The following is a 14,898-nucleotide window of genomic DNA, read 5'->3' as shown; positions in this document are numbered from 1 at the left end:
TGGTTTCTGTGTTGCTATCCCTTCCAATCATTAGACAATCATAACTAATTTTTGAAGGAATGATACGGTAAGGAATGATAGGAAATTGAGAGCAGGTTAGTGCTTTGGGGGCAATGGGGTGGGCTACTGTTAATCAGGGTTGTCTGTAATCCTCCCTCATAATGTGAAAACCTTAGTGTGTATCTCCAGCTTTGTCTACAGAGTGAAAGGTATTGATTATAATAATGCTTACTCAAGATTGTCCAAGAGTATTGGTTAACTGCACTGAGAGTGCTGAAAATGACTAAGGATTAATTGATTCGGTTCATGGTGCATATTGATACCTTTGGCAGTGAGGTTTATGGGACTTATAGGAGAGAAACTCGACAGGCCATTTACTTCATTGGTTCACCTGTGGATGTCACAGACCTAAAAAATAAAACTGTATGATGGTGGTCTAGTGTAAGATAGTAAATGGCCTTGACCGCCTGCATCATGTCTGGAGACAAGTGAGAAATAATGTCTTTTCTATGTTTTTCAGTCGGCCAACTTTGTCTATCCAGCATCCACCATCTGCAGCAATTAGTATTCAGCGTCCTGCCCAGTCACGGGATGTAACAACAAGAATCACACTGCCATCTCATCCTGCGTTAGGGACGCCAAAACAACAGCTTCATACCATGGCGCAGGTAAAACCAGAGGTGAAACCGTCTGTGGAGGCTGTGGGTTAAAACCAGACTTGTGCAAAACTTGCTGAGAACTAGCAATATTGAAGGCAGTGATTGCTTTTAAACTAGATTGAGGGGGAAATGTTCTTGCTTATAACTGTGTTGTGGGATATCCCACCCCCACAGAAAACTATCTTCAGTACTGGCACACCAGTGGCTGCGGCAACAGTAGCACCTATTTTGGCAACCAACACCATTCCTTCAGCAACCACGGCTGGTAAGTTGGCAACCCTGCCCTTCCTCCTAAGGTAGTGTAAGGCATGAGAGGTAAGTTAATTTTTCATTTCTCAGCTTCAGTCAGAGGAAAAGAATAGACTAGAAGAATTATCTTTTCCCTAGAGCTTTTCTCAGGTATTTGAGAATCTGTAGTGTGTGTAGAGAGGCCATTGTTGAAGACTTTTTTTCTCCAATTTCAGGATCTGTGTCACACACACAAGCTCCCACGAGTACAATTGTTACCATGACAATGCCCTCACATTCATCCCATGCTACTGCTGTGACCACCTCAAACATCCCAGTTGGTAAGTGTCCTGCAGCCTTCACATACAGCTTAAAAGGGATTTTTCGGCCCCTCTGACCAGGTCTTCATATAGAGGACTAGTATTGGGGTTTTTTAAAAAATTATTGTTGATTTTCAAAGCAACACTGAATTCAGTTTTTGGTGTATCTGTCATACAGATTTGACGTTGACCATAGGGGGGAAAGAGGACAATAATCTTTGAGAGCTGAAAGTAGACGTTATTTTAACACAACTTTGACTCCTCATTCCTCATATTTTAACTTTTCCTGTGTGTGCCTTTTAAAGAAATAAGTTAACTTCACTAACATAGTTAGATGAGATCCACAGAAAAAGCAAGAAAGAAGCAAGGACCTGGAATGAAGAGAACTTGTATGCTGATGGATTGTTCAGGAAAACTCTCTGGGCAGTGCACAGCGAGAAGGGTGATAACCCCCAGGTTGATTACCCTCGGTTATCATCTAACTGCCACCTCAAGATAATTCAAGAACATCCTAAAATTTCTTCTAGGCTTTGTTTATTCCCCTTTTAAATATATGCTTTGAATATTTAAAAAATCTTTGAAGTTTCAGGTAGCCAGACAGTCATTCAGAGCAGGGATTGACATCCTTTCTCTGTAGGGCCAGATAATAAATACTTTAGGCTTTGCAGGCCTCATAGGTCCATGTCACAACTGCTGAGCTGTGGGTGATATGTAAATGAATGACTGTGGCTACATTTCAGTAGAACTGTTTATGGACACAGAAATTTGGATTTCATATAATTTCCATATGTCATGAAATGTTCTTTTGATTTTTCCCCCCAGCCATTCCAAAGTATGAACCCACATACAGCTCATGGGCCGTACAGAAACAGGCATTGGGCAGGATGCCCACAGTTTGCCTACACCTGTCCTAGGGGCTGATGTCTCACTGTCACAGCTTCCAAAGCAGACTCTGGCTTCTGAGGCAGAGTACTGCTCTCTCTAATTCACAACGCCCAGGTTTAGTTTCTGGTGTTAGCTTTGCCTTGGTTTTATGACAATAAGCATGCCATCTTACTGTTTACTCCCAGAGATATAGGACAGCTGCCATATTTTTCATAAACTTCTAGAAGCGTGCTTTTTGTAAGGTGACACACTGACATACTTAACTGTCAGAAATCCGGTGACCAGACATAGAAGTATGGCTTCTCTTCTGCTACGTCCGGCACTGTGGTAGTTCCTTCCTTCCCACGTAAGACAGCTTCACCTCCCTCTGTGCGAATTTGGACGACACTTTTCCGGAATGATGGTGGGACCCAGGAAGCCCTTACTCCTCCCTTAGATGACTCAGCCATGTCTGTTCTTAAATTGATACTAAGCCCCACAGTAGGCTTTTAGCAATGAAAACACCGTTGCTGGCTCTTCTCACATTACTGCTCACGTCAGCTTGGCATCAGAGAGAACATACTCCTTTCTTACCCCTCTGAGGTGAAGGTTGTTAACCCTCCTGTAAAGAGTGGGGTGGAGGATGGGAGTGTGTGCGTGATTTTAGCATTGATGCACTTTTGTTGAAAAAGATTGTTGCTTATTCCATGTCACTTCACACCATTTTCTGACTGTATCTAACAGTGTCATCAGTTACCCTGAGCACTGTAAAAACAGAGCCAGGCTTGTTCTTGCCATTTTTATAGTCGAGAGTCTCACTAGCATATCTATAGCTATAAAGAAAATAAGACGAGTAAAGGAAGGCAGTGTACCCTATAGGGACTCTCTGGTTTCATTTTGAATCATCTCTGTAAAGAATTATTTAGAGATGAGTTCTTATTTATGTCACTGTATCTTGCTGAGAGACCACACTGTGGAAGTAAACTTGGACTACCAGGAGACAGAAGTACGTGCATTCGTTTGGCTAAAACTATCAACTTTTTACCTGTCTTAAGTTACAGTATTATATTCCATATCTCCCAGCTGTTTTATCTTTGATTTTTAACCATTTGCTAAATTATAGTTGTGAAAATCATTTGACAGAAGTGTCCAAACAGATTTAACATCTGCCACTTAATGTGATAGATTTGGGTCTAAGTTCCATCAGGCTTATGCTCTGGTTTTCTCTTCTTTTATAGTAAGCCAAATATTTCTTTGTTACATCACTATACGGTCCCTGTGCAAAGGTACCTCAGTTGAGAAAGGAAACTGATACTAACCCTAGAGCATTGATTTTCAAGTGGAGGTTTAGTGGGTATATTAAAATCACCTAAGCAGCTTTCTCCAAGTGACACTTGTTTCTCCAGGTGAGGTTAAATATTGAATTCAACCATTTTTACCAATAGGATGTGTTGAGTCGGGGGGGGGGGGAAGCCTGATTAATCATAAGCATAGAGTTTTTGCCTTTAATGAATGCTTATTTCCAATAAAATACCATCTTTATTTTCTCCATGTTCTGGCCCACATAGGACAGTCAGTGGTGTCGAAATTCTAAAAAGCAGAATCAGATGATCACAGCATTCAGAAAACAAGGATCATCTTTGGACGTGGCATTATGTTTAACTTATGATTTTTGCATTATGTTTTTCCTTAAGTTTTTTTTTTTTATAACAGTGTGTGGCTTTTTTTAATTAGAAAAAAAGGTACAGATATAAATTCATGGGCGTGTGTATAGTTTACCAGCCAGTAGTTAGCCACTTTGCCAAATGACAGCTGCATTCCTGTTGGAAGCATTCTTTTCTCCTACCTTTTATGGGCACAGTGGAGAAACAAGACTTAGTTGCTTCCCACTCAACTCCCCCCTCTGGTTACTACTGATGGAAAATGTTTCATGGCAGCTTCTCTCTGCCTTAGCCAGTACAAGTCATCATCAGTGGTTGAATTGGGCATCCCAGCCATCTCCCTGCAGAAACTTCTCCAGCTGCCTCCCTCAGGAAATAGCTGGGAATCATGCTGGGCTTGTGCTGCTTACCTTTGATGTGCAGTGTGCTGCACATTGGGTAATGTGGTGTCGTCATCCTAGTCTCCAGTGTTTATGTGCCTGTCATTGGTGTAACTGGGGTCTTATACAGTTGGTAGCTGTCCTTGTATATACCTAATGTAGGTTGCAGCTTTTCTTTCCAAATTTTCCCACATGGAGTTAACAGACAGGTCTGTAAGAACACTAAAGTATGTCCCAGTTCACCTGTACCTTCTAAACAAAACTTGATTGCAAATGCTAGAGGAGAGCAAACTGAGCCTCACATTAGATTTGAAAACTCTATAGTCATTTTGATTTTGCTGTAAAGTATTGTGCAAAATCACAAGACATTCAGAGGATCTTAGAAGTAAAGTGATTATCTAAAGAAGGCCTTCCCATAGATGAGGAAACTGAGACTTGGAAATTAGAATGATTGACTCATTACTAATGAGCTGTGGAATCTGCAGTAGAAGCTAAGGTCTTTGCCATGTTGGTATTCAGAATTTTGTCGGTTGTTGTTGTTGTTAAAAATTTTTCTCATTTTAAAAAATGTTTTCAGGAAGTCAGGTCAGGGCCTGATTGCTGATATTTTTGTTGAAGTATTGATGTTGAACCCTGCTTTGACAAATAACAGTATGCGAATATGAATGTATCAGTAGATGATTGGCTTGAAATAATAATTCAGTAGACTCGTGTATTCATCTTTTTTTTTTTATTTTGATTAAAACTGAAGATCCAGGCTTCTTATTACTGTTTGCATTCTTAAGATTGTTGCTGGCCAAGAATGTTTTGGCATGCCAGTAAAAGCATCTGAGAGGTAATATGATTGGATTTTGCATTTGTAGCTAAGGTGGTGCCTCAGCAGATCACACACACGTCTCCTCGGATCCAGCCTGATTACCCTGCAGAGAGGAGTAGCCTGATTCCCATTTCAGGTCATCGGGCCTCTCCAAATCCTGTGGCCATGGAAACCCGAAGTGACAATAGGTAGGAGGGAATGTGCCAGTTACACTGCCCCATTCTGTCATTAATTGTTTTGATTTTTCAGTAACATCGAATGTCTGAGAAATATAGTATATATATATATACTTTTATTTTCAGATTTCCTCCTGAAAATAATAGTGTATAATTTTTTTTTATTTTATGAAAATGTGCTGTGTTTATTTAGCCATTCTTCTTTTGATGGATATTCTACCAGTACCTACTTTTTCATTTGGTGTGTTTCTGTGTTTGATTTATTTTGAGCTGGTTTGAGAGTATAGGTTGCAGCGTCATGACCCTTTATCCCTGAGTACTTTAGTTTTCATCCCCAAAGAACAGAGACCTTCTCATAACCACAGTGCAATTACCCAAAATGATTCTTTAGCCTTTCATTCCCTTTCATACAGTGACATTTTTGAAGAGTATAGGTAGGCCAGTTGTTTGTGTAGAATTCTCTTCAGTTTAGGCTTGTTGGATTGTTTCCTCATAGTTAGATTGAGGTTATGCATTTTTGGAGCAAATACCACTTAGGTGATGCATTCTTTTCACTGTTACTACATCAGAGAGCTCCTGCCACCCCTGTGTCTCATTGTTAGCCATGTCAGCACTAATTACCTAGTGAAGGTGATGTTTGCCAGATTTTTCTATAAAGGTATATTTTTCTCCTTTTTTTTTTTAATTTTAAAGATTTTATTTATTTATTTGAGAGAGAATGAGCAGGGGGGATGGGCAGAGTGGGAGAGAGGAGCAGACTCCCCGCTGAGCAGGGAGCCCGATGTGGAGCTCGATCCCAGGACCCTGGAATCATGACCCGAGCCAAAGGCAGATGCTTAACCAACTGAGCCATCCAGGCGCCCCTGTTTTTCTCCTTTGTAAGCCACTAAATATGTGTGAAAATACTTGGAGACTATAAATACCCTGTTCCTCAATAAACTTTCACTCAGTGGCAGTAGCATCTGTTGAGGATTCTTGGCCGAATCAGTAGATGGTTGCAAAATGGTGACTTTTTCTATCATTTCTTCCACATTTATCAGTTGGCATTCTTATGTAAATAAATGTTATCTACCCCCATTTATTTTGTTGTGTATTTTATTTTTTTAAATGAGCATGGGCTCGTGGATTTAGTTTATTCATTATTATAACTCATTATTGTCATCTGTTTTGATGCTCAGATCCTCTCTGGGAGCTTCTTCAGACCAGTTCCTGTGGGTTTTCCATGTCCCATGCATTCTACTCCTTCCTTATTTCCCACTGCAACAAGATACTCCAAGTTTCTCCTGAATATTACCTGAGCCCTGGAATCTACCATTTCTCCATGGAGCCCTGGTTCGTTTTCATCATTTAGAAACCAGGCTCTAGGCATTAGCTCTGCTTATTGCTACTTGACTGTCATTTCTTCCAGGCTGTTTTAGCTGACAGAAATAGGAAGTATGTGACATCATAAAAACTCTTTAGAGGCACCTGGGTGGCTCAGTCAGTTAAGTGTCCAACTCTTGATTTCAGCTTAGGTCATGATCCTCAGGGTCATGGAATCGAGCCCCTGCCGATCGAACTCCATGCCGGGTGGGAAGCCTGCTTGAAATTCTCTTCCTCTCCCTTTGTCCCTACTCCCACTCGCTCTCTCACTCTTTTGTAAAAAATAAATCTTAGGGGCGCCTGGGTGGCACAGCGGTTAAGCGTCTGCCTTTGGCTCAGGGCGTGATCCCGGCGTTATGGGATCGAGCCCCATATCAGGCTCTTCTGCTATGAGCGTGCTTCTTTCTCTCCCACTCCCCCTGCTTGTGTTCCCTCTCTCACTGGCTGTCTCTATCTCTGTCCAATAAATAAAATCTTTTAAAAAAATAAATAAATAAATCTTAAAAACAAAAACAACTCTTTAGTACATGCTGATCCTTCTGATTCAACCCCGTTACCTCTTCCGTTCCTTTTATGTATCTCTTCTCTACCAATGAGAACCTGGTACAGTGCAAATGAAGTAGTTTCGGAATTGGATCATTTTTAAATGTTCTTGTTTGAGTATTATGGTGTGTAGGAATGCTTACAGGTTTTAATATATTGCTCTTCGTGTCCATTCATCTTGCTGAACACACCTGTTAGCCCTAAAAGTTTGTAGATTCTCTTGGATTTCCCGTCTAGGTATTCATTTTTTCTACAAATAATGACAATTTTTTGAAGGATGAGGGATTTTTTCATTTCCATTTTTCATACCTGTGTTTCTCTTGTTACCTGGAGCTTCCAATGTGATGTTGAATACAGCAGAGATAGTGAACAGTCTTACCTTATTCCTGACCTAAATGGGAATTCTTGGGAACTTTCAGAATAGATTTTGGTAGATGCTAGTTTCAGATTGAGGAACAAAGCTTTTTTTCATTCCAATTTTTCAGATACTTATATCATGAATAAGTATTGAATGCTATCAAAATTTGGAGGGGGAAGTAATTTTTTTTTTAATTCTAGTATAGCTAACATATTGTTATGTTTCTGTTAAATATTTTTGTATATCTTTTGTGATATTTCAAATGATTGTTCTAGAACACTTAATTTTTTAAAGAATTAAAACATTCATAGAAATTTTGATATTGAATCATTCTTATCTTCCTGTGGTAAACCTTATTTGATCATCATATATTTTGTTTTATACAGTACTTAATTCCGTTTTATTTAGAAATTTTGTGTTGATGTAGAGAATGAGATTTGTTTATAATCTTTTCTCCTATCCTCCCTATCCAGTTTTCTTATCAGGGCTATGTTAAGTTTGATCTTGTTTCTTCTTTTTCTGGTTTCTGAATCAGTTTGTGTAAGTTTGGGATTATCTGTTTTACTTGTATTTGGTAAGATTTGCCAGTGTAAACTTTGAGTGGAGTTGAGCAGAGAAAACCTTGATTATTAAGTTTTTCTGCGTTGGTTTTGGTACTTGTTGCTGTGTATATTTTTATGTTTATTGATGTATTTATAGTACCCGTTTATTTTTAAGAATACTACTCTTTCTGGATGTGTGTCCTTTGATCTAACAGTTTATTTGGGACACAATTGGGGAAATGTTGGTATGGCATATAAGGGTATGAAGAGGATCTGGGGGATAGGATCATTTGAAAGTAAAGAAGAAAATAGGCCCATTTTGGCTCATATTATCTGTCTTCCATCTATAGACCGTCTGTTCCCGTTCAGTTCCAATACTTTTTGCCAACGTACCCACCTTCTGCATACCCACTGGCTGCGCACACGTACACCCCTATCACCAGCTCCGTGTCCACCATCCGACAGTATCCAGGTATGAGCCCTGCTGTTAAGGGGACTTTTAACATTCCAGTTTTTGCAAGCAATGAGATGAAAATTGATCAGTGAGTATTTGTAGTATGGATTTAATTATTCCACCTTCTATGTTCAGGTTCAGATAAGGCTAAAATCTGAAGCTTTAAGGTTTTAGGTCACACCTCTGTGGTCTGTAAAAAGGTTGCTACTTGTTAGTGTATTTATATGATTTTATCCCACTCTGAGGATAATTATGTTAACAATTTATTATACCTTAAAATGGCAGTACAGTTAAAATGATAAAAGCCATACTTTTATGGGGCTTCTGTTGTTTTCTGGATATCTGATGTGTTTTTAGTATTAGTCCAGTTATGCTCAACACTCACCATCCTGACTTGTAGGTAGTGTTCTTTTTGCCAGTCCAGAAAAAACAATACTTAATCCTCAGGGTTTGTGTGTTCTTTTCCTATGAGACCCTCGGCTCACTTTTGGCATAGGAGAGCCAGATTGTCCAGATTGTGGGTGTTGCCCTTCTGTGTGAAACAGGACTGCAGCCAGGGCTCCATGGAGCCATTGAGCACTTGAAGGGGGGTGGCGCAAATGAAAAACTGGGTTTTGTTTTGTTTTGTTTTACTTAATTAAAATTAGAGAAATTTTTAATATGTTTGGAACAACTTAGTGATATGAACCAAAATACAAGTAAAATACTTCTGATAAAAACTTATCTGATAAAAACTGAACTCAATATCTGATTTGAAATGTGTTTTATTTAGTAAAACATTCCCTGAATTTTGAAAATAACATATTATGGAAAAGAGAATGTAAAGTATTTTACTAATTATTTTTATAATGATTATATTTTGAAATTTTAATATTTGGGATATATTGGATTAAACACAGTATATCATTAAAATTAATTTGGCCTGCTTTTTACTTTATTAATGTGGCAACTGGAAAATTTACAATTGCGTGTATGACTTAAATTTCCATCGGACAGTGTTGGTCTAAAACTTCCAAATTCTAAGGTATTTAAATAGCTTTGGATACAGGTTCCTCAGTCACTACATTGGGTTTTTTTGTTGTTTTCCATAAAACTTTCCCAAGGTTTAGTTATTAATTTTTTTTTGAAGATTTGTTTATTTATTTGAGAGAGAGTGCGCAAGGGGTGGGGGCAGAGGAAGAGGGAGAGATTCTCAAGCAGACTCCACGCTGAGCGTGGAGCCAGACACAGGGTTTGATCTCATGACCCTGAGATTATGACCTGAACCAAAACCAAGAGTCAGATGCTTAACCAGCTATGCCACCTGGGCGCCCCTCCCCAAGGTTTATTTTAATGTGGGGAAGAGGCTGATGAATTGTTCTGAATTTTCTGTCATATTTTGCTGTACATCAAAGTAATAACATCTTTTTAAAGGAAACTTATAACTGTTCTTTATTAACAATCCTATAAAGATAAAACCACGTTTAATTGATTATGGTCAAAAGTATGACACAAAAAGTATGGTAGAACCATGTTGACAATTAAGAAGTAAATTTCGTGTGTGTGTGTGTGTTACCTTAATTGCTGAAAATTCTTAAGTCTATCAGTAACAGCACTTCCTTCAGGTTCCTTCATCTAGCTCAGCCAGTTGATACTTCTATAACAGTGCAGTCATGTTGTCTTTCTGGGCTAGGTAACTCGTGACCAATGTGTATTTCTCTCAATGCTATCCAACTGAAAAGGATCTGCAGAGGCTCTCCTGAGCTAGAACAAGCTATGCAGACACTATCGTTTTATATAAACATTTATTTGTAAAAATGCATTGTAAGAGCACTGTCAGAAGTATTGGGGATTCTGCCAGCCATTTGTTTCTCTACATTATTATTTTTCCAAGTGTCTTCTTTCACCACTACGGTAGTCCTGATGGATAGGAACACAGAAAAACGAATAGTCCAGTCAACAGCAATTTATTTCTTCCAATACCAGTACTGTCATCGTTGGTGCAGATGACAGATGGTAATGTGTTGTTTCTCAGACATGTGGATCTTTGCATGGATGGACACAACTGAAGGAATGATTTATTAAACAGCTTACAGTGTCCTGTTTTCAGGTGGCTCCTTTTAAATGATTTTAAAGCAGGTGTTTTCAAATCAGGAAGAGGACAGGAAAATTTGTATATAATGGGGCCAAATATGAGATTTCTGTAATACATAGTTTATGATGGATTAGACCAATTTCATGGCCTCTGGTTACTTATAAAGATGGAATCTTGTTGGTTCATTAGGTATTAGATATAAACATGTAATTATGAATGTATATGCATAATTTTTATATTTTGCAAGTAATCTTTTTTGGATTACAATCTCTCAAATTGTTCCTGAAGTTTCACTTGTTTTAGAGATGTTTTCCACTTCATTCATTTATTTATTCATGCATTTATTTTTTTTTAAGATTTTATTTATTTATTTGAGAAAGCGCATGAGCAGGGGGAAGGGCAGAGGGAGAGGGAGAAGCAGACCTCCTTGCTGAGAGGGAGCCCGACACACAATGAGGGGCTCGATCCCAGGACTCTGGGATCATGACTTGAGCCCAAAGCAGATGCTTAACCAACTGAGCCACCCAAGTGCCCTCATTCATGCATTTATTAATTTTACAGATATTTATTGAAACCTTGTTACTGTATGTAAAGTCTTATGTTAGGCTCTATTTGTAAAGTTGACTCTTAAACAGTTCACTTTGAACAAGCTTAGAGCCTCATAGGCGTTAAGACATGAAGAGCTCTTACTAGAGAGAAAGTGCCAAGTTCCAATTAAAGAGGCTTGAACAAAGCCAGCCTGCGTCTGAGCTAGGAGAGGTTATTTCTGCTTGAGAGGGTAGGGGTGGAGGTCAGGAGTGATTTCCTAAAGGAAGTGACATTTGGAAAGCCTCTTGGAATGCAGAGGACAGAGCCACGGGGTGGGATTGGGGGAAAGCACTTTGCTGTGTGTGAATAAAGTATTAGCACAGAATATGTGCTCAGAACAGAGTGGTTTGGTTTTGGCAGGAGTGCAGTGTGAATGAGGATGCGGCACATGGAATGAGATTGGATCTTGAAAGGCTTGGCATAGTGATAGACTGCATGTTCAGGCAAGTGCCCACAACTGTTACTGAACAGAAACAAGGGTTCATTCACTTCTCAGGAAGAAACTAATAGCTTTGTCAGGTTGATTCTTTTTTTTTTTCTTTTTCTTTCATTTACAACAAGGGAAGAATTGCAGTGTAGCAGTAGCTATGAATTTACACGTGCTAACATTTTGCTGTCATTTTCTCACTGACAATAACAATTTACCTTTTTTCAACCACTATATGGTTTATAAAACTTAAATTACATCAATTGTTTCCCCTTTTTTATTGAGTTATCATTGACATGACATATTAGTTTCAGGGGTATAACATAACGATTCGGTATTTGTGTATATCATGAAATGATCACCATAATAAGTCTTGTTAACATCCCTCACCACAGATATTTACAAATTGTTTTTTCTTGTGATGAGAATTTAAAGATCTATCTTCTTAGTAACTTTCAGATATCCAGTATAGTATTATCAACCACAGTCATCATGCTGTACATTACATCCCCAAGTCTTACTTATTTTGTAAGACTTATTTTGTAATGGGCAATTTGTACCTTTGACCCCCTTCACCCGTTCTCCCATCCCCCATTCCCTGCGATCATACGGGCTTTTTTTCTGTCCTTATTTCACTTAGCATAATACCCTCAGGGTCCATCCATGTTGTCAAGTGGCAAGACTTAATTCTTTTTTAAGACTAAATAATACTCTCCTGTGTGTGTGTGTGTGTGTGTGTGTGTGTGTGTGTGTGTGTAGAGATAGATGTCACATTTTCTCTATCCATTTATCCATCAGTAGACCCTTAGGGTTGTTTCTATATCTTTGTTATTATAGATAACATTTCAGTGAATATGGAGTGCATATATCTTTTTCTGGATTGTTTTGATGACTGAGAAGAAACATCATTTGTATTTTCCTTTCCACAAATAGAAATTCCTTCTCTTTTGCTTCCTGGGAATGCTGTTGTTTTTAGTTTTGTTGTTGTCAAGTTTGTTTTTAATAAACACAGTAGCAAAAAAAGGAAACTTGCTTGTTCTCTCTCTTCAGCACGTATATGGAATTTAAAATTCATAACCACTGTGTATCAAAAATGCCTGTGATGGTGGTTCCATCAATTAGAGCAAAATTCTTGACCTGGGAGCTGCGGATGTATCTCAGGAGTTTTATTTTAATTATTTAGGACAGTTGGCATGGCTCACATTTGGAATTTAATAGATGATTTCCTTTTTCTTGTTTTAATCCTTTCCTTATAATCTGCAGCAAGATCATATCACGCTAATAGGAAGTGGGGAAAAAAACTCCAATATGTAGAGCTTTATATAGTGCTTTGTTTTAAAAAAAAATGAGAGTTTATGGGGCTCCTGGGTGGCATAGTTGGTTGGGTATCCAACTCTTGGTTTTGGCTCGGGTCATGATCTTCGGGTTGTGAAGTTGAGCCCCACATCGGGCTCTGTGCTCTGCACGGAGTCTGCTTGAGTTTCTCTCTCCATCTCCCTCTGCCCCTCCCACTTGTGCTCTCTCTCTCTCTCTCAGATGAATAAGTAAATCTTAAAAAGAAAAAAAGACCTGGGGTGCCTGGGTGGCTCAGTCGGCTGAGCATTCAACTCTTGATTCCAGCTCAGGTCATGATCTCAGGGTTGTGGAACCAGGCCTCATGTTGGGCTCCACATTGGGTGTGGAGCCTGCTTGGGATTCTCTCTCTCCCTCTCAAAAAAAAAAAACAAAACATAAAAACTCAGGGTTTAGATCTTTTACAGTGGAAAATTCTGTTTTCATTTTAGTGTTTTTCTCTTTATGTGGACTGTGTCTAATCAGAGCTAACATTCTTGTAGTCACTTTCTGCATCATTTTCAGTTTCCGCCCAGGCTCCAAACTCTGCCATTACAGCTCAAACTGGCGTTGGGGTGGCATCCACAGTCCACCTAAACCCCATGCAGTTGATGACAGTGGATGCTTCTCATGCTCGACATATCCAAGGGATCCAGCCAGCACCCATCAGTACACAGGGGATACAGCCAGCCCCCATCGGGACTCCGGGAATACAGCCAGCACCGATGGGTACACAGGGAATTCACTCGGCAACCCCAATCAGCACACAGGGACTTCAGCCTGCACCAATGGGTACTCAGCAGCCTCAGTCTGAAGGAAAGACTTCAGGTAATTTGAGTTTTTTGCATGGAAGTTGGTGTAGAGGAAGGAGATATACTAGGTTTAAATCCTAGTTCTGCCACTTATGGGCTTGGTGGTCTTGAGTAATTTCTCTGTGCCTTAGTTTCTTCTTTTAACATGAGTTGTGTAGAACTTATCTGTCATAGTCATTGTAAACATTAAGAATTATGTACATAAACAGCCTAATACGTGTTTGCATGTGTTTAGAAGCACTCTGTAAAGTTGAGAGAGCAAATTCACCTTTATTATAGTGTTCTCACTCTGTTTAAGATTTTCTTCAGAGTTGTATGTAAAGCTGTAAAATTAATGTATCATTTTTAGGGATTTTTGGTATCATTTTTAGGGATTGAGAGGCAATGGTATTTCACAAAAATTGTAGGAGATTATTTCTTGAAGTATGCTATGTACTTTATCTTATTTATTAGTTAAGATTATACCGCAGAGAGAAATGTGCACCAGTAGACTTAGTAACCTCTCCCACTTTGCCATCTGCTTTTAGGCAGATGAACATTGTGCTCATCCCTTACTTTCTTGAAATTGGACAGTCATAACATGGGTACTCTAATTCTGGTGGTCTGGTTGTTTTTGTTTTGACATTTTAGTTAATGTTTCTTTTGTTTCCTTTTCTTCATTGTTCTCTCTTGCCCCCTCCCTGCCCTCCAGCAGTGGTGTTGGCAGATGGCGCCACAATTGTAGCCAACCCTATCAGCAATCCATTCAGTGCTGCTCCAGCAGCAACAACAGTGGTGCAGACCCACAGCCAGAGTGCTAGCACCAATGCTCCGGCCCAGGGCTCATCCCCCCGGCCAAGTATCCTCCGGAAGAAACCCGCCACGGATGGGTAGGTAGACCCAGTAGTGCCACACGACACCTCTAGTCCTGGATATAATTAGTAGAAACAGTAGGCACTCATCCAGTGCTGGTAGCAGACTCTAAGCTTTCATATTCTGTAGCGTTTTTTAATCTCTTTCAAAATAACTTGACCACAGGCTTATTCAGTAGAGCCTTGCCAAGCAAAGAATGTAGGACAGTAAGAATCTGTGAGTCTGGCAGGGGGTCAGTTTATAAGCAGCTATTGCATACTATTTTAGGAGTTCTCTCTAGTTTTGGGAGTTTAATTCTAGACTCTGAGTAGCTTCTAATAGACCCTTCAGGCTTGTCTAGGTAGGCACGTTAACGTGTACTGTGTATTTTTTTTTCTTTATCGGCAAGCATGAATTTTTGCTCAGGGCAAATAATATCCCAGGTGTATTAAGTAAGGGTCATATTTAGT

At 39.3% G+C, this 14,898-nt stretch overlaps 1 protein-coding gene across 9 annotated transcripts in view; it reads left to right on the top strand.

Moving 5' to 3' along the window:
* The window catches only part of SAP130 (Sin3A associated protein 130), a 79,275-nt gene that overhangs the window by 23,445 nt on the left and 40,932 nt on the right, over positions 1-14,898 (top strand). For 6 of the 9 annotated variants that reach the window (XM_040619423.1, XM_040619432.1, XM_040619420.1 and 3 more), the window contains 7 exons: positions 521-668; positions 834-924; positions 1,124-1,228; positions 4,976-5,117; positions 8,261-8,382; positions 13,311-13,613; positions 14,289-14,466. In XM_040619423.1, the coding sequence (XP_040475357.1) occupies positions 521-668; positions 834-924; positions 1,124-1,228; positions 4,976-5,117; positions 8,261-8,382; positions 13,311-13,613; positions 14,289-14,466 (1,089 nt within the window). The remainder of the gene's footprint in view (positions 1-520; positions 669-833; positions 925-1,123; positions 1,229-4,975; positions 5,118-8,260; positions 8,383-13,310; positions 13,614-14,288; positions 14,467-14,898) is intronic. The other 3 variants (XM_040619443.1, XM_040619416.1, XM_040619405.1) reach the window with 1 other exon arrangement.

Source organism: Ursus maritimus, unplaced genomic scaffold, assembly GCF_017311325.1.
Source record: "Ursus maritimus isolate PB19 unplaced genomic scaffold, ASM1731132v1 scaffold_1, whole genome shotgun sequence".
NCBI lineage: Eukaryota > Metazoa > Chordata > Mammalia > Carnivora > Ursidae > Ursus > Ursus maritimus.
This window is presented reverse-complemented; position numbering and strand designations above follow the sequence as displayed.